General features: G+C 36.3%; 1 protein-coding gene across 3 annotated transcripts in view; it reads left to right on the forward strand.

Annotated features, from left to right (window-relative positions):
- The window catches only part of KATNAL1 (katanin catalytic subunit A1 like 1), a 78,915-nt gene that overhangs the window by 32,341 nt on the left and 18,972 nt on the right, over positions 1 to 27,602 (forward strand). For all 3 annotated transcript variants that reach the window (XM_080799116.1, XM_080799118.1, XM_080799117.1), the window contains exons 4-9: positions 10,481 to 10,649; positions 18,378 to 18,505; positions 19,105 to 19,210; positions 23,649 to 23,807; positions 24,955 to 25,081; positions 27,266 to 27,400. In XM_080799116.1, the coding sequence (XP_080655242.1) occupies positions 10,481 to 10,649; positions 18,378 to 18,505; positions 19,105 to 19,210; positions 23,649 to 23,807; positions 24,955 to 25,081; positions 27,266 to 27,400 (824 nt within the window). The remainder of the gene's footprint in view (positions 1 to 10,480; positions 10,650 to 18,377; positions 18,506 to 19,104; positions 19,211 to 23,648; positions 23,808 to 24,954; positions 25,082 to 27,265; positions 27,401 to 27,602) is intronic.

Genomic DNA, 27,602 nt, shown 5'->3' on the forward strand with positions numbered 1-27,602 from the left:
TCTTCTCTTTCTCTTATTGCTAACTTCTTGTTCTCTAGTCCCTATCCCTCTGCTATGTCTGTATTCAGTTCAACTCAACATACCCAGCACCCACTGTATACTAGGCCCTATGGATGCAAAAAGTAGGGGGAAGATTCCTGCCCTCCAGGAGCTCAGATTCTAGGAAGGCTGTTTCCTTTGCTGGGAGCTTGATAATTAGCCAGATTTTGAGGGTTCATCCTAAATTTGTCACTTAGTGTCTGTGAGGACAAGCCATTCAGTCTTTCTCTCATTTTCTTCCTCTGTAAATTGGGGATCAATGCTGCAGTTACCTCATGGGTTTATTTTGAGAACTGTGTGATTGAATACAAGTAAAGTGTGAAGAACAGCCAGGCACATAGGATGTGCTCAAAAAATATCTGTAGTTTCCATTGCCCATTCCCCTAGCCCTCACCCCATCCCCACTAGGTATTTAGATGACTGATGTCCTCACCTTATTTAGGTCTTTGTTCACATGTCGCCTAGAAAATCTTACCTGACCGCCTTATTTATAATACTTATCCCCGTAGGGGGATGGGCAAAATGGGGAAAGGGGAGTTGGAGGTACAGGCTTCCATTTATAGAGTAAGTCATAAGGATGAAGTGTAATAAAGCATAAGGAATAGAGTCGGTGGTGTCGTAATGGCTCTGACAGATGGAAGCTACACCTGTGAGCACAGCATTATGTATAGAGATGTTGAATCACAGTGTTGTACCTGTGAAACTAATGTAATGTTATATGTCAGCTGTACTCAGAAAATTAAAAAATAATTTACCCCCTCACTTGTCATCACTCTGTTCCCTTACTCTGCTTTATTTTTCTTCATAGTACTTGCTGCTGCCTGGTAATTTAATCTGTGTTTATTATTTACTTACTGCATTGGAAGCTTGGTAAGATCAGGGCGTTTGGCTTTTTTACTGCTATATCCTCAACACCAAGAATAGTGCTCAGCACAGTGTAAGCATTCAATAAATACTTGTTGAATGAATGAATGAATAAAATACTTTTTTAGATTTATTCATGTGTTTACTAATTTTGTTCACCATTTCTTTACATTTCACTCTTTCTAGATTCAGTTTCATCTTTGCTGAAGTCTATCCTTTAGTAGTTCTTACACACATCTCTCTTGGTAAACCCTCAATTTTTGTCTCAAAATACCATTATTTTCCTTTCACTTTTAAATGATAGTTTAATCTAGAACACCAGCTTGGCAGTTATTTGTTCTCTATGTTTTGAAGATGACCCTAGTAATAGTATTATTACTGTTTTCCGGCTTATATCATCAGTCTAATGGTATGTAGGTTACTGATCTTTTCTCTCCCATTGTTTTCCTGATTGTGTTTTTGTCTTTTGTGATGAGTTATCTAACTGTGGATTTATTTTTATTTATACTACTTAAGACTTCTGCTTCTTTTGTTTCAAATTCTTCATGCTTTTAAAAACCATCTTAAGCATTCATTTTATATTCTATAACTAATAGTTCTATTATCAAATTATTGGGAGTTATCTTTTTTTTTTTTTTTTAAATTTCTGCTGGTTCTTGTTTGTGGTAAAGCTAAGAATGTCTCTTCAAGGTTTTAGTCATTCTAAGGTCTTATTAGGGGGATGTCACTCCTGAGAGGGTCTCTGTTTGCTTCAGCCAGGTGCCCTGGGATGTCACTTGCCCAGGACCACTGTTAGGTAAATTTTTTTGCCTAAGGTGGTATAAAACTGAATCTCCTATTATATGACAGCAAGCCCTTGGTTACTATTTTAAGGGGGGAGATGGGCCTAACTCCGCAAATAATGGGTGATAGGCCCACATAAACAGAGGTACTTGTTTCTTCCACATGTGTGTTTTAAATTCAACCCTGTCAGTGAGGTTGTAGTCCTTTGACAATGCTGGCTGTGTGTGACAGTTTAGTTCCAACTTCTTTGATTGGTATGGGCCTAAGGCTAAGGTCTTGTCTCAGGTCTTCCTTTGTGGTCATTAAATTCAAGCCCTTAGGTGTGTGAGGCCTGGAAATCCCAAAGGACTGCCGTGCCATCAGCTTTCTTTTATTTATTTTTTGGCCATTAGGTATTTCTCCTAGCCTCTGGTAAGCTCACCTATGTATGTAGAAGGATATTTGTTACATTTTATCCAGAATTCCTACTTTTTATAATATTTCTATTATCCTAAGTTCTTGAAGGTCTTATCTTAGAGTTTGTTGGCTTTGAAGACTCTTGTTTCTAGCTTAGTGAGGAACTCCTCAGCAAGGCTTTAATTGTAGGGTTTATGTGTGGACAGAAAGGGTTGTCCAGTATAATTCTTTTTAAAATATGGATATGTTTTTAGCTAAATTTTAAGCTTCTTGGATGCAGGGGCTATCTCATTTGTTTTTGTGCCTGTGTGTTTTCAGAATAAGAATAATAGAACTTGAGGGAAGCCTGGATGGCTCAGTTGGTTAAGTGTCCGCTTTTGGCTCAGGTCATGATCTCCGGGTTTTGGGTGTGAGTCCTGCATTGGCCTCCCTGTTCTGTAGGGAGTCTGCTGCCTCCTCTGCCTCTACTGCTCCCCCTGTGTGTGCTTGCTTTTTCTCTTTCTGAAAAATAAATAAATAAAATATTAAAAAAAAAAAAGGAATAATCTTAGAACTTGACTATATGCTAGACAAAGAACTATGAGATATGGAAAGTTCAACTGGTATTTTAATATTTTTAGAAGTTGTGTGGCCCTTATACCCTACAAGAATGCCATTGTCTATTCTAGTTTTAAGGTCTTTAGAGTTAGGCAGAAAATAAATATTTTATGGTTTTCAAGTTTAAAAGTCTTTAGAGTTACATGGAAAACACAAGGCTTGTCTATCTTTAGATAAAGAAGAGCAGGTTACAATCAAGTAATTAACCTTCCTGAGAGTGATGGAATTCTACCATTAGACTAATGACTTAGTAATGGTATCATCCCCACTCCCCCGCCTTTGAAGTGATAGAATGACTGGCGTAGCAGCTTTAAATAAGGATTAGTGTATCCCATCAAAATTGATGACAATTTCATTACTATGCTAGCTATCTGGTGGTGGATAATACCAATATGTTAAGAAGGCATCCTCCATGATATTAAATGGGATTGTATAATATCTGGTGTGAGAATGTCCGTAGCTCCAGATCTCACACCAGCTGAAATTTCTGGTTAAATATTACCTTGGTTGACTTGGATGATAATTGTCTTCTGTAGTGGCTAAGCATCTTTCAACTCCAGGAAGATTTAGAACCAAGAATATAATGTCTAAGAGAATCAAAGCTGCAATAATAATATTTTCCTGTTAAGGAATATGTGCATATTTGTTGTGGCTAGTGAGGATGATAAGCATGCAATTCCAATTTAGAATGTATTATGGAATAATGGAGATCTGTGATTTTTGTTGTTGTTACCTAATTTATGTTAAGTACCTTTGGGAAATGTTGGGAGAAGTTTAGGCTTATCTTAGTTGTAAGGCCAATTTACTAGGTTTATAAAAGTACTTATATGTAAATTAATATGCTTTATTGAGTAAGGCAGTTGAGGAACTAAGAAGGAAATAAAATATATTACATTTAAAAATGTAGGTAAAAATTTTGGTGGCATTTAATTAACCAGGTATGAAATGAGATTAAACATTATGCAAAAGCATCTTAAAAATGGCTTCTAAAATCTGCCACTTTTGTGCATAGGAAAAGTTTTATAAGCTGAATTTAAAAGTTTTAAGAAATAACTGAATTTTTGCGTTTTTTAACTTTAACAAGTTGAACATTTTAAAAATCAAAGTAAGCTTCTTTTTTTAAGATTTTATTTATTTATTTGTCAGAGAGAGAGAGAGAGAGAGAGCGAGCGAGCACAGGCAGGCAGAGTGGCAGAGGAAGAAGCAGGCTTCCTGTGGAGCAAGGAGCCCGATGTGGGACTCGATCCCAGGACGCTGGGATCATGACCTGAGCCGAAGGCAGCCGCTTAACCAACTGAGCCACCCAGGTGTCCCTCAAAGTAAGCTTCTAAAGAGTACAGAAATGGGGCACCTGGGTGGCTCAGTGGGTTAAAGCCTCTGCCTTCGGCTCAGGTCATGGTCTCAGGGTCCTGGGATCGAGTCCCGCATCGGGCTCTCTGCTCAGCAGGGAGCCTGCTTCCTCCTCTCTCTCTGCCTGCCTCTCTGCCTACTTGTGATCGCTGTCTGTTAAATAAATAAATAATAAAGAAAGAAATAAAAATAAATAAAGAGTACAGAAATTACCCTTGTACTGAAAATATAAAACAACTCATATCAGCATGACCTATAGCATTCAATGTATTTCTGGATGTGATTGATTTGTTTGTTAGATAATGAGGGAAGATTTAATGTGGACTTCATACTGTGTAGCATACGGCCTTGCTTTCATTAAGATTTCAGGTATTTATTGAAAAAATCAGTATTTCGAACAGACTTCTGGGTATATCGTAATAAAATATTTGTTTTTAGTCTGATTACAAAAAACTAAAATTTCTAACGTTCTTTTTTGGAACTAGAACTTACCAGTAAAGGTTAACTTTTGTGAAGTCACTTGATTTATGGAGAAGATGTCCTATTCAGTAGGGAAAGGTGGGTCTTGTCACTAAATGCTTCTGGGTTAATTGAATATTTATGGGGGGATCATGACCCCTCCTACCTCACACCATATAGAAAAATTAATTTGAAACAAGAGCATTACCTAAAATGTAAAAGGTAGTAAGGATATGTTTCCAGAAGAAAACATGGAAGGATATTATCATGATCTGGGGGTAGCAAAAATTTATTGAACTGGACACTAAGGTGTTAAATACAAAAGATTGATAAATCAGAATTCTAAAACTATGAACTTCTCTTCATGAGGGGACACACCATTAAGAGAGTGAAAAGGCAAGCCATATACTAGGAGAAGATACTTGCAATGCATATATCTGACAAAGGATTTATATCTAGAATATATAAAGAATGACAGTCAATGAGAAAAGTCAGACAACTGATTGAAAAAGAAGTGGACTAGGGACTGGAAAGTTACTCCGCAAAAGACCATGTTTATGTGGCCAATAAGTGTATTGTTGAGAAGGTGCCCAGCATCCATAGTCATTCAAGAAAGACAAAGTACAGGCACAATGAGATACCATTACATCCCCATCAGAATGGCTAGGATGGAGCAGCTGGTACTCCCATACACTGTGGATGTGAGTGTGGAATGGCATCACCACTTTGGAAAACTGTGTGGCTATATTTACTAAAGCTGATCTTACATATACCCTGTGATCCAGCAGTTCTATTCCTGAGTACATAACTCCAAAGAAATGAATGCTTATGTTTACCGTGAACATAATCCCCATATTCATAGAAGCTTTAATAATACCTTCAAATGGAAAACAGCTCAAATGCTCATCAACGGTAGGATAGATAAGTTGTCATTATATTTAAACAATAGACTACTGCCTGACATTGAAGAAAGATAAACTCATGCTACATGCAGGAACATGGATGAATTTCATAGGTAATGTTGAAAGAAAGAAACCAAGCACAAAGTATGTACTGTAGGATTCCATTTTTTCTGAAACCGAAATAGGCAAACCTAATATATGATAATGTCAGAATAGTGTTGACCTTACTGGCTGATACTGGCTAAGAGGAACCATGAAAAAGCTTTCAGGGATATTGGGAAATGTTCTATGTCTTTATCTACAGGTGGTTATTTGGTATTAAAACTTATTGAGTTGTGTAATATATGTACATTTTACTGAACATATGTTGTTATATCAGTGAAAAATAGATTTACAAATTTTATGAAGTATTGTCATCCACCTACAGAGGAAGAACGTGAAGCTTATAGATGTTAAGTGACAGGTTTATATAATCAGTAATTGGTGGACCTGGGAGTAAAAAGGCATCCAGGTTTTTGGATTATAGGTGTAATGCTGACTTCAGATCACCATGCTGTTCTATGTGAAGGTAGGAATAGTGTTTGCAGTGTTTTTATGTCAATATAACAGCCAGCACAGTTCCTATACTTATTAGGTAAATAATAACCTTACTGATTTGAAAAAATAGCAATCATGTATTTGATGAGAGTGGACATTAAAATTCTTAATCATTAATGTTTAACTTCAAATCCTAGGTCCTCTCATTTCTATTTAAGCTTTGTTTTTTGCCTCCAGATTTCTTAACAAATAACTTCTCTTAGACTTAGAAGTCTCATATATTTACTCCAAGTTCTTATAGCAAAAGTATTATTAAGAACTAATTGTAACTTATGTTTTTTATCTTTTTATTAGACAGGGAAAGACATGTTTCTCTTGTTTATTTAATCCTGGAGTTATAGGTTATAGATTAATATAATAGCAAAATAAGATTTTTTTTTTCTCTCTTTTCCAGAAGTTAACTTCAAGCAATCTGGCTTATGTTCTTGGACATACCTAGGACCTGTTCTAAATTACTTATATAGAATTCTAACAATGTATGAACAACAACAACAGAATAATCATTAAACAGAATGCTAGAAGATATAGAGCTCAATAGATAGGAATCTTAAGAAGGAGCCTATATAAAAATTGGAGAAAATTGTGTTAGTGTCTTAGACCCTGTTTCTTAACATGGTGTGGAATGAAGGGCTTCTTTGAAAGAGGTCTTTTTCCCTTTGATTTCTGGAACCACAGAGGAGTAGTGCTATAATACAGATAGTTCTCTCTCTGTTGCCTGATGTTTTATGCGGATTTGCCAGGCAGTAATCTAGTAGGTCAACTAAGGATGGGGACTCTGAGCCCATGTCACTAGGACATATGTATTTCTGGAACATGCCAAAAACTTTGTAGAATTCTGTAATTCCACTTTTTTTTTTGTTTAAGATTTTTATTTATTTGTTTGACAGACTGAGACACGGGCAGAGAGGGAATGCAAGCAGAGCGGGTGGGAGAGGGAGAAGCAGGTTTGCCGCAGAGCAGGGAGCCTGATGGCGGGGCTGGATCCCAGGGCCCTGGGATCATGACCTGAGCTGAAGGCAGGCTCTTAAGGACTGAGCCACCCAGGCGCCCATGTAATTTCACTTTTTAGGTGCTCAGATCTTTTACTTAGTGTTGTTGTAGTATAATCACATTTAAAGTTTTATTAACTGCTGAGTAGATAATATGAATAATTAAAGTTTATGTAAGGTATAAGGAATCACACAGTACAGTAGCTTCTATGTACCTACCAAAGAGTGTAAGATAAAGAACTGTACTCCTACCTCTGAAGACCCTTTATGAGCTTTTCTGCATCCTATTCCACTCCCCTTTCAGAGTAAGACACTGTGCTGAACTTGAGATTTATTGTTTCCTTGCCTCTCTTAACTTTTAGTACATATATTTGTGTCCCCAAATGGTATCCTATGTTGCTTACTATCTGTGTCCTTTGAACTTTCTTTTTCGTTTAACACTAGGGTCGAGAGATTCATCTGTTGTTGTTACATGTAGCTATAAGTCATGTTCGCATGTATATTGTATCCATTATGGGAATATATAATTATGTATCTGTTCTGATACTGGACGTTGGGTTATTTTCAGGTACTGGCTATTACAAGCAGTGCTGATAAGAACATTTACATATAATAGTGATAGTTAATATGGCTTAGAAAGGGGAAATACTGGATTTTGGAGGAAATTAGGATAGAAAAAGGCCTATTTCTTCCCATTCCTAGAGGGAAATAGTGGAGAACTGGGCACAGTGTAGATCACCCAGTGTTTGATCTGTGTATCTAGCAGCTGTTTTCTACATTTGGAATACTGGGAGCTGGTACAGTGTCATCTTCTCTTTGACCTTCAGGGCAGAGGTTGATGAGGCTGTGTAACCTTACTGACGTCTCTCTTTCAAAAGAGGCCAGTAAAAGAAGCCGTGAGACTTATTTTTTTACCCAGCCTGGAAGCTGTCACTGAGTCCTTAAATTGAAGCATGACATTGTGCAGTGACGCGCTAATGGGGGAAGTACAGAGCAGAATCAAGGATGTCCTTTGGGAAGTTGACAGAGTCTGTTACAAATACAATGTCAACCTGCAGCGAGATGGAACTGAAGACTCACAGAGCGGGCACACTTTTGTGAGATGTGTGACTTGCCACTAGGCACACCTGGCTTCTGGAGCAATGCAGACCATTTATGAGCCTGTCAGAATGTTGAGTGGCAGGACAAGGGCAGCAGCAGCAAGCACTTGGAATGCCGCCAGTGCAAGAGCTTTGAAATAATTCTTCTCCCAGCACTGCTTTCCTGAGCCGGATGCATGTGCAAAATGGACTACAGTGGGACTTGAAGCAACTGTTAAAAAGCAGGCCGGGGCGGGGAAAGCACAAGCTGAAGCGGCCTAAGAAGCATTTCGGGATTCTCCACCCTTATGCCCTAAGCAGTGAGGCCTAGCGGGGCAAGCCCAGCAGCTCATGAGCTGTCTGGCATGCAGCTGGAAGGGACGGGCTTGCTGTCGGGGAGCAGAAGCTTCAGGCCGGCTGTGTGGCTAGAAAGCAGGCCCACAGACAATGACAGAGTATTTGAATAGCAGGCGCAGCTTTTAACAGAAGGGTAAACTTGACGTGCGTTTTGCGTGCTGGAGATTGTTGCTCTCATTTTATTGTCTTTGGGCCTTACCGGTGGGTCTGATTCAGGAAAAGTCATGTATGCCTGCACAAATATATAAAAATAAAAGTAAAGTTCTGCTCTACTACTTTCCACACCTTCATCAAAATGGAACAGAAGTTCAGTCGAAAAATAGTGGTTGCAGTGAAATAGTAGGAACAGAGCATGTAACATTTTTGTTTTTGTTTTTTTAATCAGTCTCATCACATTTTTATTTTATTGGCAGATGCTTAAGAGACTAATCATGCACTAGAATTAATACCACGATAGTATCTTTATATTTGAAAATGCCTTGTAGCCATTGTACTTTACACTCTTTTCCAGTTCCTTTTCTGTGATTTCTTTCACAAGATTGCTTATTCATCTTGGTCTCCTCCCAGGGCCTAGCAAACTAGTGGCCATATACCTCCTGATTAGGTGGTCAGTAAATGTTTAGCTGAACTGAACTCCAAGGGGTCTGATGTCAGCATGTAATAACCTAGTAGACATCCAGTTTTCACCAGCTTCCCTTACCCTTAGCCGTTTCATGTAGTGGTCTAATTCCAACAGCTTGAAGATGCTTTACTAGACTTGCAGTATGTCAGCGGTCTTTCACCTCTGTGGCCTCGAGTTTGCATCCTTCCTGGCTTTTCATCTTCTCTCCCTGTTTTGCTGGATTCCGAGTTACATACAGGTGTCACTTCTGCTATCAGGAAGAGAGAGACTCCATGATGAGTTAGATGAATTAAAAGCATGGAGTTGGAAAGGGATAATAATAGGTATGGCATGTGGGTAAAAAAAGGACTATGTGTATGGGATCTGAAGGGCTACAGATATAAAGGCAGAACGGTAGAGAGAGTAAAAATAGGAAAACAGAGGCAGAGACAGTCCAAGGAAGAACAAAGATTAGGCACAGAGCGTATAGTGTCCCCCCCCACCCCTGCCAAATACCCAAAGCGAGACCTGAAGTACTGTGCTCAGAAATCTCAGAATTTTGCTGTTAACAGATTTCATATTACATGAAATAAAATGTACCACTTTGTGTGCATTGTTACATTTATGTATTTATTGTAACTTTTTAAAAATTGAGTTATATTTGGCATACAACATTATATTAGTTTAATGTATACAGCATGATGATTCAGGGGTTTTATATATTGTGAAAACCACCACAAATCTAGTTAATTCCTTCACTATACATAGTCTTCAAAGTTCTTAAATCACATGCAGGAGCATATGTAATTTGAATGATCCTGTGATTTTTTATTTTTGACACCATCAAAGCATGAAGAACATTTTCATACATAAATTCATTTGTGTATAACAAGATTTCATTGTTTAGCCCTACTGCTTACAATTTGATGACTGAAATGTTGGATTTTCCAATACAGAAGCAGTGGAAATCATTTTGATTTTAAATAAATTAGTAAACTATGCAAATAGATGTATTTTGAATTCTTGTCCTTTCAGCTTTTAATGCTTTTGTAAAAACTGAAGTGTAATTGACATTTAATATTATTTTCAAAAGCTTTTTTTAAGTTAGTTTTGGCCTAGGACAGTAATGAATAAATAATTTGGCTTTCCATTATACTATTATTAGATGGAAATAGTCTGTATTGCCCTCTATTGGTGATTAGTAGTTATTTTTGACTAAGTAATTGCTGTTATACATATTTATATGTGTTTAAAAATTGTGTGAACTGGTATATTTTACAGAAGAGCGCTTTTTTTTTTTTTTTTTTTGAAAAACACTTTTAAAAACTGACCTAATAGTTGTAGCCATGAATTGGCAAAAGGGGAACAACTGACATTTGGGGCTTCTTGATTTAATAGTTCTATTGACTAAAGTATTTGAAATACTTTTGCCTTTGATTAATTTTCATTTTAATTTTTTCTTGTCAGAGCTCCACCTCAGATAAGGCGTCCCAATCGAGAAGTAAGACCTCTGAGGAAAGAAATGCCGGGAGTAGGAGCCCGGGGACCTGTAGGCCGAGCACATCCTATATCCAAGGGTGAAAAACCCTCTACAAGTAGAGACAAGGATTGTAGAGCAAGAGGAAGAGATGATAAGGCAAGACTTTCTTTGTTAACTCATTCCCTTGAAGCCCATGACTTTTGGTGCCTATTATAATTTTTTTTGGCTTTTTGGAGTACCCCAGTTTTGACATGGAAGATACTAAAAAATCCACCTGCCTCAAAAACCTAAGCACTCTTTGCATTTTGAAGGCCATTCTGCAGTGCTGATAACCTCAGAAGTATGTTTAGAAAAACAAATGCACAGATCTTTAGTAAAATGGATCTTGGAAAGAAGTATTCAAAATAAAGTTTTAAAACTTAAAATATATTTTAACAAGTATTCTAAATTAAAATGAGCAATAAATGAAAAATACTGTAGGGGAAATTCTTCCAAGGATATAGATTTTTTTTTTCTCTTAATGAGAGAATTTTCCTTGGTTGGGGTTCACTGTGTACTTTACTTTATTTGGAAAATTGATAGGTGAATGAACTTAGTGCTAGGTGGAAATTCTGTCCTGCCCTTAAAATGGACTTTAGATAATCTTACAGAGGAGGGAGCCAGCCGGGATGACCCGACCCATCTTTTAGCCTTAATTTTAGTGAAAACACAAAATTAGATGTTTAGTGATAGCATTTCCCATTTTCATTGTGACCATCATACATGAATGATGATGATTATTGAATTGCCACCAAGAAGTTTTAAATTTTCCTACCCAGAGGTTCAGGATATGTCCTCATGTTGATGCCATGACATTTCTAATGAAAATATAACAACACTAATATCAAGTTGTTATCCAAAATTAGACACTATGTTTGAATATTTTTACCCTGTATAATTCCAGTCATCAGATCAGGACTCTGCATAGACCACCTTCCTAGGCCTTGTGCATATTTAATCTGTGGTAGAATAAAAGTGGTGTTTTTTGAGTATTTCTATTCATGAGCTAGATTCAAAGGTAGGTTCTACTTGTTTTGATAGATTCTACTTTTTTTTTGTAATTTGCCAGAGCTATTATACCATAAAACAGTGAGTGATTCCATCTCTGATACTTGTTGGCACTCGTGAGGGGGCACAAATGAATTAATGAATGAATGATTCCTGCTGGTGAAATTGAACTGGTTTTCTACCATTATCAAAACCCATCGAATAGATACTTAAAAATCTCTATCTTATGTGTCATCTTTGTTTCTTCCCTTGTTCTTCATTTTTTCAGCTGACCTTGGTTTGCATTTTAAACCTTAAAGTAGGGGCTGAAGTTCAGGCCTCATTCTGCTAGTAGCTTTTAGGTAAATTTTAGAACAGGGTGGGGAACTTTTAGTCTTTACTTTAATTTAACATAACACAATAGAATAATCTTGATCATGGTTTATTGGATGCTTCCCTGCTAAGCACCATTCAGAGTGATTAGGCAGTAATTCGGGAACAGTCCCATGAAGTAGGTAGTCATCTTGTAAATGAAGAAACTGAGGTAGAGAGCTGAAGTACCTGGCCCAAGGTCAGAGAGTAAGGGATGGAGCTTGGAATGGAATTTGAATTTGTGCACAGATCTTTTCTCTCTTTATTTTAGGTTTTTTTCATATTATGTAGTTATCCCTGCCAGACTAGATTAAAAATATGGATTGGATTAGAAAGGAGTCCCAGAACAATTAACTAAATGTTGAGTGATTCGTAAGCAAAGAACAAAGCAATGAGGCAGCATTTGTTGAATGTCACATTTTTCTGGAGATTGCAAATTGTCTCTTAAAAAGTTCCAAGTAATTTTCTAACTCTTATTCTTTCGTTGACATCTAAGTACTGAGAATGTCACTGGAAAGTAAGTCCTTTATTTGAGAAAAAAAAACCCCAAAAAACCAAGTCTGCAGTTGTTTGAAGATAAAAGATGTTTTCTGAGTCACTCTGGACACAAAAGGGACTACAATTTAGAAAAACAAACTCATGCAAAGTTTATTAGATTTTGAAAAGTGTACTTGGTTCGGTTATTATTGTTGTAAGCACTCAAATGCCCATTAGAATACTAGTGTCCTTAAAATTCATTGAAGGCTGTGATAGGGTTTGAGGGGGTTTAGGTGAAACTGCTAGATATCCATGGCCTTTGAATAATAATTTGAAAATGAGAACCTTGTATTGGCAGGCTCCTCAGATATTGTAGTCCCCAGTGTTTTAAAAATTAATTTTGTGTATTGCAACCAACTTAAAAAAAAAAAAGAATAGACTAGAAAATTCAGAATGCTCTAGTGATAGTAAGGACACTATTTTGAGGAAAAAAAATACTGAGTTATATGAATATATATTAAAAAACTTCATCATAATTATATTAGTATATAATAGCTCATCATCTCAAGTGAATTTATTATTTTGTGTCATTGTCAAATGTTTGAAAGTTGCTGCTGTATTCAAACCGCTTAACTTTATAGGTGTAAAAAAGAAAATGTAAGGACAGGAGAAATTACATGTCTTACCCAAGAGTCTCAGTATCTTTGGATTTTTTAGTTTAGTGTTGCAAACTATGTGATGGGGCCACTAATAATAGCAGTAGCAGATGTTACTCTTTCTTGAGTACACTTAACTTGTACTAGCCCCATTTTGAAGTTGTATATGTATATTGGCTTATTTAATTTCTATAAATTCCTGTGACCTCAACATTATTTTCCCTGTTCTACGTTTGAAGAAATTGAGGCACAGAGTCATACCTACAAGTAGGTGGGGGAACTAGGAGTTGAATTCTTTAACACCTGAGCTTTTAATCAGTATGCTATATAGTCTCTTATTTGAAAATGCATACTATCTTATTTTAATGCATCATGAATACCTGTTTCTTGTAAGAATTCCAGTTCATTTTCTGGGAGTGATTAAATCTTTTTTTCCTCTTTTTTTTTTAAACTGTTGACAAGCTTCGGGTTGGGTCCAAGCTTAAAAATAGTGTTTTTCAATAAATAACAGTCACTTTGTATAATGATCTGTTGCTCAGCCCTTTCAGTTTTTCTCTCTCTGAGGTTCACAGAGTCATCAAAAAGCCAGTTTGTTACCTTGTTTACTTAACACACCTTTATTATGTGCGTACTTAGTGTTAGTCATACTTGCAGGTACTGGGAACACAGACTTCAAAAAAATGTGACTCTAGCTTCATGTTGGTTATTTTCTTACTGATGAGAGGGAGTGAGATGAATCAATTGACTTTGACTGCTGTATTTTTCAGTCTTATTTGAATGTACCTGAGAAAATTTGATGTATTACTATTTAACTGTTTAAGCCTCTAGTCAATATAGAAATACACATAGAAATAACAAATGTATTTTTTATATTGAAAAAGGATGGTCTAAAAATAAAATACTAGGTAGCAGAGGAAATGTTTCTGTGTTACCACCAAAAATAAATTTAATTCCTAAAATTCTGATTCTCAAGTATTTTTAAGACTATGACTTTATGGTTAATTAACTCTTAGCGAAATGAGCAGTGCTTCTGTTATGGTCTCATGATTAAAGCTACATATGCTTTTAAATAGAATTCAGATTGAAGGATGGTAAATTATATTAATAGAATTGATTTAAAGTTATTAAACTTAAAGGACTTCATTTCATTGAATTGCATGTAACAAATGGCTCTTTTTGAATACTTTGCTTCTTATCACTGAGTTAAGTCTAGGGATGTCTGATGTGAAGAGATGTTGTAAACTGGATTGAGAACTGTTGATAAGTGATTATACAAATGAACAGTGACTTCAGAAAAATTTTTCTTTTTCTTATGAAGAAATGGTTACTGTCTTATGGGTTCTATTTGATGAACAATGATCATCTAACTAGCAGTGTATTGTTAAATGTTCAATAACTAGTTTTCTGAAAAAAAGTATGTGTAAATACACATTCACACATTTATTATAAATCTGACTGATATAAAGGATGTGTAGCACATAATTTACAAATAATTAAATATATAGTACTCTTTATTGTAAATTCTGTAGAGTGAATGGACTCTCACAGAATGTCTTTGCTGACTTTTGCTCAGCTCTTTTATCTGTAGCCAACCTATGGTTGCAGTTAACAAATGAATAAAAATGTAGTTCTGACATGAATGTTGGTTGGTATTTCTTTTCTGTTAATGAGTAAGACGAAAGTAAAACAGTAGAAATGCATGTTGGTAGTTCACTCATTCACCAATTATTTGGGCAACTTTGATGAAGCAGTTATTAGTTTTCAAATACTGGAAAAATATTTCCTTAATTTTTATGCTGTTTACAATGTAACAGCTGTAGAAATGGCATACTTTTAAGTTTCATTTGCATTATTAACGTTTTCCCCATTATTTTCTTAAGTCTAGACCATTAATAAAATAATAAATCAAGCCCTGATTTGTAGTATCAGCTGATTTCTGTGATACAAGTATTTTTGTGACCCATTTCAAGCTATCAGCGTGATGTTGCGAAGCTCAGAGTTGAAATGAGCTTGGATATCCCTGTAACTGTGGGCCAGTGTTTTTGTTTTTTGGTTTTTGTTTTTAATTACTAATTAGTAATTCTGATGTTGGGTAGCTCACAACCTAACAAGAACAATGATCCCTTTGTTAGAACTCATTGTTAGAAAATTACTTTGCTGATCTGAAATTTATATCTTTTGTTACTTTCAATTGGTCCTAGTTCTTTCTTTTGGACTAATATAGAGGAAATAGAGGTAAATAGGTCAGTTGGTCATGTGGCTCCATTAGATGTCTCTAGTGTCCCTGATCCTCCTCTATATGATGTGGTTTTTGAATTTTTCATTGCCCTGGATATTCTTTTTGGGTGCAATTCATTTGTCACTTGAAATGCAAGACCCAGAGCTAGTAACTGACTGTCTTCTACTTAATCTGCCAATATGAGAAGATACGCAATAAAATGTAAAAACCATTATTTGCGCTTTAGGCCAAATTGTGTCATTAATTGACTTTATATAATGCGTTAGTCACTAATTTTAGCCTCATTTTTTTTTCACATAGTATTATTAGCCAATACTAATGAAAGGTCATTAATAAACCTTTCTTGATAAGGGTAATTTAGGTGTTAGTAAAAAGATGCTAAAATATTTGCTTTAATGAGGAAAAAGGTCTGTTAGACTTCATGCTAAATATCAAATTCTTGCTACGTTGACCTTTGTCAATTAATGTGAAAATCTAAGCAAAGATTTTTTTCTAAGATCATTTCAGTGTTATTGTAGCTATCATTATTATTATTACTAAAAACTGTTCAGGTAATAGTCTTGGGTGAGGTTATCTTTATTGCTTGAAAACTAAGTCTCTTTAGGTATTACAGTTAATCTAGCTCACTAACTGAAACTACAGTTACCTGTATTTGTTATCCCTATTCTAGTTTATTTGAGTATTTGTTATGAAAGATAATGATCACGCATTTTATTGATTTCCCAATGTCACCAAATTACTTATTTTTAGTTTATCTAAATTTGTTTTTTAATAACCTCACCATTTTGACTTGGAAGAGTTCCTAGAATCTTTTTTGGAGTACTTAATTTGTATTCAGATCTCATCTCTACCTTTGATAAACGTTGGATTCTAGGGCAAGTCATTTGACTGGCTTACCCCACATTTCTTCTTCTGTGTATTGAAAGGCTTGACCTTGAGTACTGTAACACAGGTTTTTCTTTCTCTGCTTCTGTCTCTATTTCATCCTTTTTCCACACAGTGGGTAGAAGGGTCATTTAAAGATTTAAATCAGATCCTGTCATTCCTTATGTAACATATTTCAGATATTTCCCCAATACATTTAGAATAAAATCCAGACTCCTCCCTGTGGCCTATAGGGGCCTGGGTGAGCGGGCCTCTGCCTATCTCTCCAGTCTGTTTTATTTGTTCAATTCTTAGCCACATGGACCACTCAGTTTTTTCACAGCATTTGACAGTTTATGATGATGTGTGTGTTTGTTTTGTTTACTTGTTACTTGTTTCCCCTGCTAGACTAGATGCTCAATGAGGGCAGATAGTATATTTTCATTCACTGATAAAACCTAACACAATGAAATGTATTAGACAGGTGCTCACATAATTAGTCTTAAATCCTCTGGTTCTTACTACTTTGAGGTAAGTGTACAGCTTTTTCTTTCCCTTGGCAGTGTTTATCATGTCTTCTCTACCACTTGGGAATTCATACTAAAATGGATGTTTACTTATATTTTTTAACAATTTTTTAAGTCTCAAATTACAATGACTGTCCTATCATGGCATATAATAAGTCCCAGATATCAGTTTCTGTTGCATTCTTTAGTTGATTTACTTCTAGAAGAGTTTTTAAAATGATTACAGGGAATTGCCAGTGATTTGTTTCAATGTGACTTCGTAGCCTTGTCCTACCTGTGTTATAAAGTGTGATTCTAGGCTGAGCTTATTTTAAATATGTAGATATTATGTTTGTCTTGTTAAGTATGCCACAAATGTACTCTTTTTATAGTGTCAATATTGGTATCTATCATCTGAAATATAAGAATCTTTATGAAAATTTAGCTTAATATTGTCACCGTGCTACCCAGAAACAGTAAATTATTCGTTTTTCAGGTCAAGTCACCAAGAGTACTGTTTGGTCATTTACCTAGTGGCTTAATGAACTCAAGCATTTGCCCAAGGGGAGCCATTTAGTCCCTGTCAGCACTTATGATCAAGCTTAGGCTTAATCTCAGATGAAGTGTGGTAGGAGAGGTTCATTCTGTTCTCTCTTCAGATTTAAGCTTAGGAAATTCACACATTTTTTGACCACTTTCCCTTTCATTTTTGTAATAGATAGTAACTATGGGGCTAAAGCTCTAGAGGGGTATTTGGCTCTGTCCCCTGAAGTAGTTCCAGTGGTTGAACTGTCTCTAGCAACTGAGCACATTTCACTTAAAGCTCTTCAAAGCTGAGTAAATCTTGGCAGAACCCCACAGAAACCAGAGCATGTAATTCTTTTTTAAAGCCACCATATTATTAAATAAAGAATTTGGGGTAAAGTATATTGCTTTAGTGGTCTTAATAATACTACTTAAAAAGGTCCTTTTACCATTATCATTACTGTGACTTTGTGATGTGGTCCAAGGAATTTACTGGGAGGAAATCCTGGGAGGTGCTAAGAGTAACAGGGAAAAAAGGCTTTGTAAGATGCAGATCAGTGTCCCAAGGCTTTCCTCATCTGTAGCCTCTTTCTTGGCTTTCATAGTTTCATAGGATTCATAGTTTGTAAAGCTCTTAAGCTTTAAGCTGACTCAGGCATGAGGTGGTCTGCTGTTGTGCAAAGGGCATATGTTTGAGGAGTCAGAAAGAGCTGCATTAAAATCTCTACTCTGACGTTTAATAATTTTAAACTTGATTAAGGTATTTTACCTGAGTTCCAGTTCCTTATTTGTAAAAAAATAAGGATAATAATACCTACCTTGTTGTGAGTATTAAATGAGATAATATATTTGTGATTTATTGCCATGTAGTAGGTTCTCAGTAAGTTAATGTTGTTTCTTCCTCTGCGTTAATATTCTGTATATTCTTTGGTGATACTGGAAATTCCCCTCATCCACAAACTTAGAAGTATCTAGCAAGGATCATTTTAGTTTTACTTGAAACTGTACCCCCAAGGATGTAAATGTAAAGAAGTGTGTAATAAAGTTCATCTGTTTCTGATGAAATAAACAGATATGGCATTTGGGTAATCACAAAAGAGTATCTTAAAGTAATGAAAAGTTACTTTGAAATTATTACATTATAATATCTTAAAAGCTCAATGATGTTAATTAAAATTATCTTCTTATTAACCAGTACTTTTTTTGTATCTGTCTCCAGGGAAGGAAGAATATTCAAGATGGTGCGAGCGATGGCGAAATTCCTAAATTTGATGGTGCTGGGTATGATAAGGATCTGGTGGAAGCTCTTGAGAGAGACATTGTATCCAGGAATCCTAGCATTCATTGGTAAGTCTTTTAAGTTCTTGAATTAAAGCGGCAGAGAAAACAAGTTATTGGTTGGCCTAATGTCAATCTTTTCTTATTATCCATGACTGTGCCCTCATCCATAATAAGTGCATGTGTAGAATTAACAGGACAGTTCTTCTTTCAAAAGCTAACCAAGTCATTTTACATGTTAACTTGATGTTGACATAACTGACAAAGGTTGTTAATTCAATAACATGTCCTAATTAGGGATGCCTGGGTGGCTCAGTGGGTTAAGTGTCTGCCTTCAGCTGAGGTCATGTCCTGCGATCGAGTCCTATATTGGGCTCCTTGCTCAGCAGGAAGCCTGCTTCTTCCCTTTACTGGCCTTTGCTGGCTTTGCCTGCTGCTTTCCCTACTTGTGCTCGCTCTTTCTCTCTCTGACAAATAAAATCTTAAAAACAAACAAGCATGTCCTAATTAATAACTACAGTATGTTTCCACTGATCATTTTATGCAATATTAATTAAAATAGTGTTCTTAATATAGTAATTTCATAAAAAATTATTTTAAAAAAATTAGTATTGACCATAAGTCAAAGGTGTCCATGAATAAACATGAAACTTTGCTCTCTTGCAAAGGGATGACATAGCAGATCTGGAAGAAGCTAAGAAGTTGCTAAGAGAAGCTGTTGTTCTTCCTATGTGGATGCCTGACTTTTTCAAAGGGATTAGACGGCCATGGAAGGTGAGCATTTATTAAAATAAAATAGGTTTAAAGATGATGCTTGCATGATAATGAATGATAGCACTGTGGTTTCTTTATGTGTTTGTTAACCAAATTGGTAAAGGTTGGAGGAGGTTTGTGTACCCTCTTAACACCTGGATTTGAATTTGTAGTTGAGGTGTGTTGCTTCTCAGAGGAACAGAGTGTTGAAACTATAGTCTTTAGTTAAGTCACTGCCCTCAGGTTTGCTGGGCTAGGGATTAGATTTAAAAATTTTCTAGATGTCTTTTTCTGCAAATAAGTTAACAAGCAAATTAAATAGTAGATAGTCTTATAGAATAAGTATTTGATCAGATAAATACCTTTCTGAAAGTTGGCATATTTCTCACTATTTAATTGTTTTGATCACTTTGTTTAGGCTTGGTATTATTCTTAGACCTGCCAGGCCTCTACTTTAGAGTAAAAAGCCTGCTCAGGGCTAGTTCCTAAATCCATTGTTTTTATTTTAGCATATTAAAGTACCTTTCTAACAATGGCTACCTGGAACTTTTTTGGTCTTAGTCATAGGCAAAGGCTTCCTTTAGTCTGCTCAGTAGAGTGAAGTAAAACCATGATCTTACTCTGCCCTTCTGAATTAGCTCGGAATGTTTGTTTCTCTTCTCAATATCTCTTCCTCTTTTGACACGTCTAAAAGTAAAGAGGAGGAGAGATTTTATATTTACACAAATAGCTTGGAATACTCATGGCATTTTGATTGTCTTCTACAACTTAAACACTTTTATAGACTGGTATAGATTTACCTAATTTTGGTAATATATTACCGTACATTCCCTCTGTATTATAACTCTTAAAACAATATTTAAAAGAGAGAAGGAAGTCTTAAAATAGCTATTTATAGGAGTTTTAAGATGGCATGGTAAGCGTAACCCCCTTATCATGATGAGCCCTGGAAGTCTTTACCAGGAAGGTGATTTGCACATGTAGAAAATCACGTTGGCCGGCAGTAGTTGAGCTGAACAATAGAACCTGCACAAAGGCATTTGTTATTTGATTATGAAAAATGGGTGGATTGGTGAGGGATGTTTAAAAGGTAAATGATAACATTATGACTGAATGTTTATAGAGAGAGGGCACGAGTTGTATGACTCTCAAATTCCAGTCTTGAATTGAAGGAGTATGCAATTACTTCTGACACCAGCGACCCCAAACTGAGCCAAACCTTACACGTTGAAGGCACTTTTCTGTGGGACTACCCTCCTTTCAGATGCCACATGCAAACTTTGGCATCCCCAGGTCACCCTCACTTCTGGCCAGCTGGCTATAAATTTGGGGACCCCCTTAGGTTTCATAATTTTCTGAAATGACTCACAGAACTTAAGAAAGCATTGTACTTAGAATAACAGGTTTAACGTAGCAAAAGGAGGCAAATCAGAACTAGCCCAAGGAAGAAATGCATAGGGTAAGATCTGTAAGGAGGCTGAAAGTGAAGCTTCTGTTTTCTGCCCATAGAATTAGGATGCTGTGAGTGTGTGACAATACATAGAACAGTGCTAACAGGGAAGCTCACTCCAGCTCCAGTGTCCAGGGTTTTTATTGAGGTTTCACCACATAGTCATGATTGATTGAATCACTGCCCATGTGTCTCAGTCTCCAGTCTCCCTTCTTTCTCTAGGTCTAGTTGATACTGTACAGCTCAAGGTCCCAGCCCTCTAATCCCATGGTTGGTTTTTCTGGCAAGGCTAGCTACCATCATGAATCATCTCATTAGCATAAACTATACAGGGGCCCACCGTGAGTCACCTCAGCATAAAATTCATGGTTCAAGTGAACAGCAGAGCACTCCTGTCACTTTGGAAATTCCAAGGATTTATAGTCTACCTCCCAGGAACTGGGGGAAAAGACCAGCCAAATTCTTTATTATACAGTACTGTGAACTGTGAACTGATACTGGAAATTGATAAGATGAGCAGGTTTAAATAGAAACAAAATATGTTTAGATAAGTACTCAGCAAGTAATTGGAAGTAGAGTTCTGGAGCTTAGGATAGAACTTGAATTTAAATTAAAATAATAATATGGGTGTGGATGAGATTGTTCATGGAGGTCCATAAAGGAAAAAGAGCAAGAAGCTTGGTTGCTTTGAGAATATAGAGGCAGGGAAGGAGGAAAGCTGAAAGACACTGAAGAGAGTCATAAGTAGGAGTGTCAGGGAAGAACAGTATCCTAGAACTAACCAAGGGTGAAGACTTTCAGGAAGAAGGAAATGAACCTCAGGTATCAGCACCATCAGAGGTCAGGGAGAAGGACAGAAGATACAAGTTGAAAACTGACCATTGGATTATTACATTAGGTTGCTTTAGTGAATTAGTGGCGGCAGAAGTCAGATTGTAGCTCATAAAGAAAAAATAGTGAGCATGAACCATTTAAGAAGATTGGCTGAGAAGGGAAGAAGTAGATAGTAGCTAAAGGGTTTGTAAGGTCAAGCAAAGGATTTTTTTCTTTTTTAAACAGGACAGATTTAAGTATGTTTATATACTGAGGGAAGGAGCCAGTAGAGAAGTAGATACAGGAAATAGAGGAGATGTTGGAAATTAACTCTTACTGGAGGTCGCCACATGAAGGACATTACAGGTACTGAGAGGGCATTCAAAAGGGACATTAGAGAAATAATGAATTTTGCTATAGCTGTTTTTATACCATTAGTTGTTTGTACAGTTTTCAAAATATCCATCTCATGCACAGCTACAAGTTCCTTGGAAAGCAAAAAAATTTTTATATAAGTAGTGTTTCAAATCCTCTTTCTAGGTGTCAGAATTCTATACCTAGTGTTAACTTTAAGAATAAAGCTGTTGGTTATTTTATCACCAAAAAATGGGTTTATTTAGGAATAGCAGAGAATTGCAATTTGGGACACACAGGCTGTGGCAGAACCATACGCAAGTCTGGAGAGCAAAGGAGAAGAACATTTTTATAGAGGAAAGGGGAAATTGGGAGGGATGTAATAAAAGAAAAAATCTATTGGAGTAAAGTGTGAGGTTAAAGTATAGTGGTTTTTCATTGGCTGGGTTTTGACACTGTCCCATTGGTTTTGACACTCTCTCATTGTTGCCAGGGGGAGGAGAAAAACCTTTCTTCCTCATGCCTGGCTGGTAAAGTATCTAAGGTAGCGTATGTAGACTTTAAGGCTGGTCTCTTCCAGTAGGGTTTGCAATTGACTAAGAGTTGTAGGGCACAAGAGCTCCCCCTTCTGGCCTTGCAGCTCTATTTTAAAGGCGTTTTCCTTTCTTTAATTTTCACACTAGGAAAGGGTTTGGACAGTTTCTGAATTTGTAAACTTTATGTGTGCATAGTTTTCAAAGTTTAAATCCCCAGAAGCTTATTAAACTAAATTAATAAATGGTACAGAATTCTTTTAAAGATCACCAACCAATATACAAAAGAAATGTAGTGTTAACTGTGTATTTGAATTTCCATTGGAAGAAGAAAATACTGAGTATTGAATATCCAGTAGTCTTCAACACCAGAGGATTGGTGTTCTTGAATAACTTTTACTCCTTACTGATTTATTTTTACAGAAGAATTTTGTTTGTTGTCAAAGGTAAGAAGTAACTAAGATTTAGTTTTTAGTTTGTGTTTAGTAGCTCTTTCACCAGTAACTATTTTATATGAACTGTTAATTGTCTAGCACATTAAGCTGATAAAATGCTAGCTGAATTGATTATGCTTGAATTGCCACTGGATTTTAGTTACCTTATTAACTAATAAGTGGATCTCTACTTTTTTTTTTAAGATTTTATTTATTTGTCAGAGAGAGAGAGAGAGATTGTGTGCGAGCGCACAAGCAGGCAGAGGGGGAGAGAGAAGCAGGCTCCCTGCTGAGCAAGGAACCCGATGTGGGACTCGATCCCAGGACCCTGGGATCATGACCTGAGCAGAAGCCGCCCAGGTGTCCCGGATCTCTACTTTTGATTAAAAACTGTGTATTATGTGTTGTGGAAGACAGGTTTTGTCCCTTAGGAGGACAAGGAATATGTGGTAGAAAATATCTTATTTTCATTGTGTTTAAACAGTAATCACTGTTAAGCCATGCTCAAGACTACCCATACTTAAAGTGGAAGAACTTAAAAGTTCTTCCAACTTTAAGAAAATTGGGTAGGTTCTTTCTCAGTGTATCAGAAGATTTCTTATTGCCTGGGCCTTTTGTTAGCCCACCTCTAAGTGCCTCTGATTTGAGACATTTTGTGAAATCAGTCATTTTTTTAAATCTATGAAATGATATTTATGTCAAATACACTGTGATTTTACTGTGACAGTTGAGTTATCAAATACACTGTGATTTTACTGTGACAGTTGAGTTAATCTTTTGATGGGAAAATTTTTATGTACATCAATAGCTGATGATACCTTATAAGAATGCATTTTAATCTGCTAAAACATTTAATATATCTTTTGAAATTTCAGGGTGTACTGATGGTTGGACCCCCAGGCACTGGTAAGACTATGCTAGCTAAAGCTGTTGCCACTGAATGTGGCACAACATTCTTCAATGTTTCCTCTTCTACACTGACATCTAAATATAGAGGTGAATCTGAGAAGTTAGTCCGTCTGTTGTTTGAAATGGTGAGTGATGATATATTCAGATTTCAAAGAACTGATTGTGTAGGCAAATGATACCCCTTTTATATCCATTCATCTAGGGAGTCTGTTTTTAAAGATTTTTATTTATTTATTTGACAGAGAGAGATCACAAGTAGGCAGAGAGGCAGGCGGGGGGTGGGGGAGCAGGCTCCCTGCTGAGCAGAAAGCGCAATGCAGGGCTTGATCCCAGGACCCTAAGACCATGACCTGAGCTGAAGGCAGAGGTTTAACCCACTGAGCCACCCAGGCGCCCCAGGAATCTGTTTTTAAAAGGGCAAATGGAGATGTAGTTGAACAGTTCCATCTTGACACATGAGTAAGGTATGGGGTGGTGGGTTTTGTGGAGTAGTTGATGCATTTTCAGTGTATCTTTCTCTTTGAGGTAAGAGAAAGCCCTTTGGCATCCTATCCAGTAAGGATGGAAGACACTTTAGAAATGTGTGTGGTTTGATTTTTCTGGATTTCTTTTTTTTTTTTTTTAAGATTTTATTTATTTATTTGACAGAGAGAGACACAGTGAGAGAGGAAACATAAGCAGGGGGAGTGGGAGAGGGTGAAGCAGGCTTCCCACTGATCAGGGAGCCCGCTGCAGGGCTTGATCCCAGGACCCTGGGATCATGACCTGAGCCTAAGGCAGAAGCTTAACAATTGAGCCACCCAGGCTTCCTGATATTTCCGGATTTCTAATGAGCTGGTTGAGCAGAGTATATTTTAGTATTTATTTTAAAAATCAGAAATTGATCTGTCATAAAAGTTTGTTCTTTTTTCGGAAGGGACTTGCAGTAGTTATTTAAGAATATGTATCTGAAGATGGAGATTGATAATTTATCTTTAAGAAGATTTATATTATGGAAATTTTCAAACACAAAAGTTAGTACAAAAATAGTACTATGAATCCCCATGTATCTGTCACCCACCTTCTCCAACCATCTAACTTTTATTTTTAGAAATTTCCATTTTCTGATATAAATGATTTAATGTCTGTCAGTAGCCAAACGGTGGCAATAAAGCAGTAAGAAATTTCTGCTCTTTTTTTAAAGCATTGTTTTAGGAGGAGGAAATGGCATTAAAAAATTCAGATTATTTTATGAGTTCATTGAATGGTTGCTTTAAAATGTTTTTAACAAAGGCTCGATTTTATGCACCGACCACGATCTTCATCGATGAGATAGATTCTATCTGTAGTCGAAGAGGAACCTCTGATGAACATGAGGCAAGTCGCAGAGTCAAGTCTGAACTACTCATTCAGATGGATGGTAATTGATATTTAATTACTGTCCCCAAACTGTTACATTTCCTTTGTGAATTTTGGGTAGATTCATACTGTGGAAATTCTCAGTGAGTGGACTGGAAGGCAGCCTGAATTTATTTGTAATCATTTGTTCATCCACCTGCTTGTTCAGTTTGCTCATGCACTCAGATAGCATTTACTGCAAATGTGTTATGAATCACATGCCATTTCAGGTTCCGAGGTTACAAAGAAAAGGAATGTCATGGCCGGTAAGGATCTTACTAGGACTGCAGAGGTTTCAGAGATGTGGTCCAGGGCCCCAGGGGTCTTTACGGCCCTCTTAAAAGGTTTGCGAAGGCTAAACCATTTTCATGATAAAATCAAGACATTATTTGCCCTTTTTCACTCTCAGCCTCTCACGAGAATACAGTGGAGTGTTTCAGAGGCTGCAAGACATTTGGGATGTCATAATAGATGGAAAGCAGCAGCAGATAGAACCAGAACCCAGCTGTTCTCTGTTGAGTCAGACATTAAGGAGATTTACAAATGTAAGAAGATGCCACTCTTCTTACTAAATTTGTTTTTTTGGTTTTGAAAATCATAGTTATTTTTCATAAAATGTTATTTATATTAACAAAGAATAGATTTGTTACTTTAAAATGGATTAATACTTTTTAAAATTCTCAGTTTTAATTTCTAATGGTAAATATTGATAGATGTATTATTTCACACACACACACAGAAGCTCTTTGGAGCTCAGTAATTTTTTTTTAAGAGTACAAACAGAACCTGAAGCCAAAAAGTAGAACCACTGATCTAGTTGGGAAGCAGGCAACTTAACAATAATGCATTTTAAAATTGTGTGGTAGAACTAATCTAGGTGTGGTGAAAACACAGGAGGAGATGTACCACCCAGACTAAGGGAGTCATGGAAGGAAACAGTGGAATTGGGCTTTGAAACTTTGGTAGAAGTTATTCAGACAAAGAAATGGCAATGAAGGAAGAGAGTGGTGGGTCAGAACTGCCTTTAGAGGTTTATTACTCTGGTAGTTGTGTGGCAAATGTAAAATGTGTTTTAAAAAAAAAAATCCAGAATGTGTTGTTTGGAAATGCTATGGTTCTACAGCAACTGTGGATACTTACTGAATACTTACCATGTGTGTTGTATACATTGCCAGGCACTGTAGGCATGTGTGAAACAGAGAAGTATGAGTCCTTGCCCTCCATGAGTTTATCATTTAGAAGTGACTATGTTATACTTTAGGGGAGGGATCTAGAGGAGAAACACATTAGGTGTTTCCAAAATATCACTGACTATAAATTTAGTCAGCTGAATTTCATCAAGGGGTGTTTGTGACTGTTGATTATTAATTGGATAGCTTGATTTTTTTGTGATAATGACTGAAACAGGAGTGTAGTAATAATTTGTTAAGGAAATACGGTATTGAACTGGATTGCTTTAAATTCACTACCTCGTTAAGCCAGGCCACAACTAAAAACTCTTAACAATAAAGTTTTTGAGTTTTTTATGTGTTTGTTGTTCTTGTTGTTACTGCCCATTTTCTGGAGTTCCCATTGTGTAACCTGAAACTTTTTATTCTAAAACTTTAATTCTGAAAAAGTAGACTCAAGGTATTTGTGTTTGGTTTGGTATAAAAAGAAAAGATATTTTCAGTAGTGACTGATTATTAGGTTCTTTCTCAGATTTTTTGTTTATTTTTTTTCCAAGTCACTTAGAAGTATGAAGGATAAAATAATTGCAGTATGTCCTGCCATATTATGATTGCATGCTAGTACATTAGCAAATGTGAACCTTCTTCTGTTCTTCCTTCTTGAGAAAATAAATTAGACTAACAACTAAAATAAAAATTTTTGAGGGACTTCATGATTTGAAAAAGGAATAAAACAGCATGATCTCCCATGCCTTTTCTTTTCAGAGCAACTATACACTCATTTTCTTACAGGAAAAAAGAAGGTTTTTCTTACTGGATTAGACTCCTGTAATAGATTATATGAATTCTATTACCTCCTTGTTTTATAGTCATCTGTTGATGTGTCTGGTTCTGCCACCATACAGAGGTCAGAAGGACTGCATTATTTTCATCATTGAGCATATGACAAAGCCTCTGGCAGATGTTTAGAAATGTTGTTGAATGAGAGAATAAAGGACTGTAAGAAAAATGCCTTCTTTCCCCTTTATTGTGTATAGGAGTTGGAGGAGCTTTAGAGAATGATGATCCTTCCAAAATGGTTATGGTATTGGCTGCTACTAATTTCCCATGGGACATTGATGAAGCTCTGAGAAGGAGACTAGAAAAAAGGATATATATACCTCTCCCAACAGGTATGATGCCTTCCTTTTACTATACCTATATGTTGGGTTTTTTCTATAACTTCCTGTTACCTTTTTCTGTTTCTGTAAGTTTTTAATCCTTTGGCATTCTGCTTAAAGTTTATGGCATCACAGAAAAATTAGTAGTAGATGGAAAGAGAGGCCACAGTAGTACTCCACTGAAGTTCCTTACATTTCAGAGCATTTCTTCCAT

Source organism: Martes martes (genome assembly GCF_963455335.1).
Source record: "Martes martes genome assembly, chromosome: 3".
NCBI lineage: Eukaryota > Metazoa > Chordata > Mammalia > Carnivora > Mustelidae > Martes > Martes martes.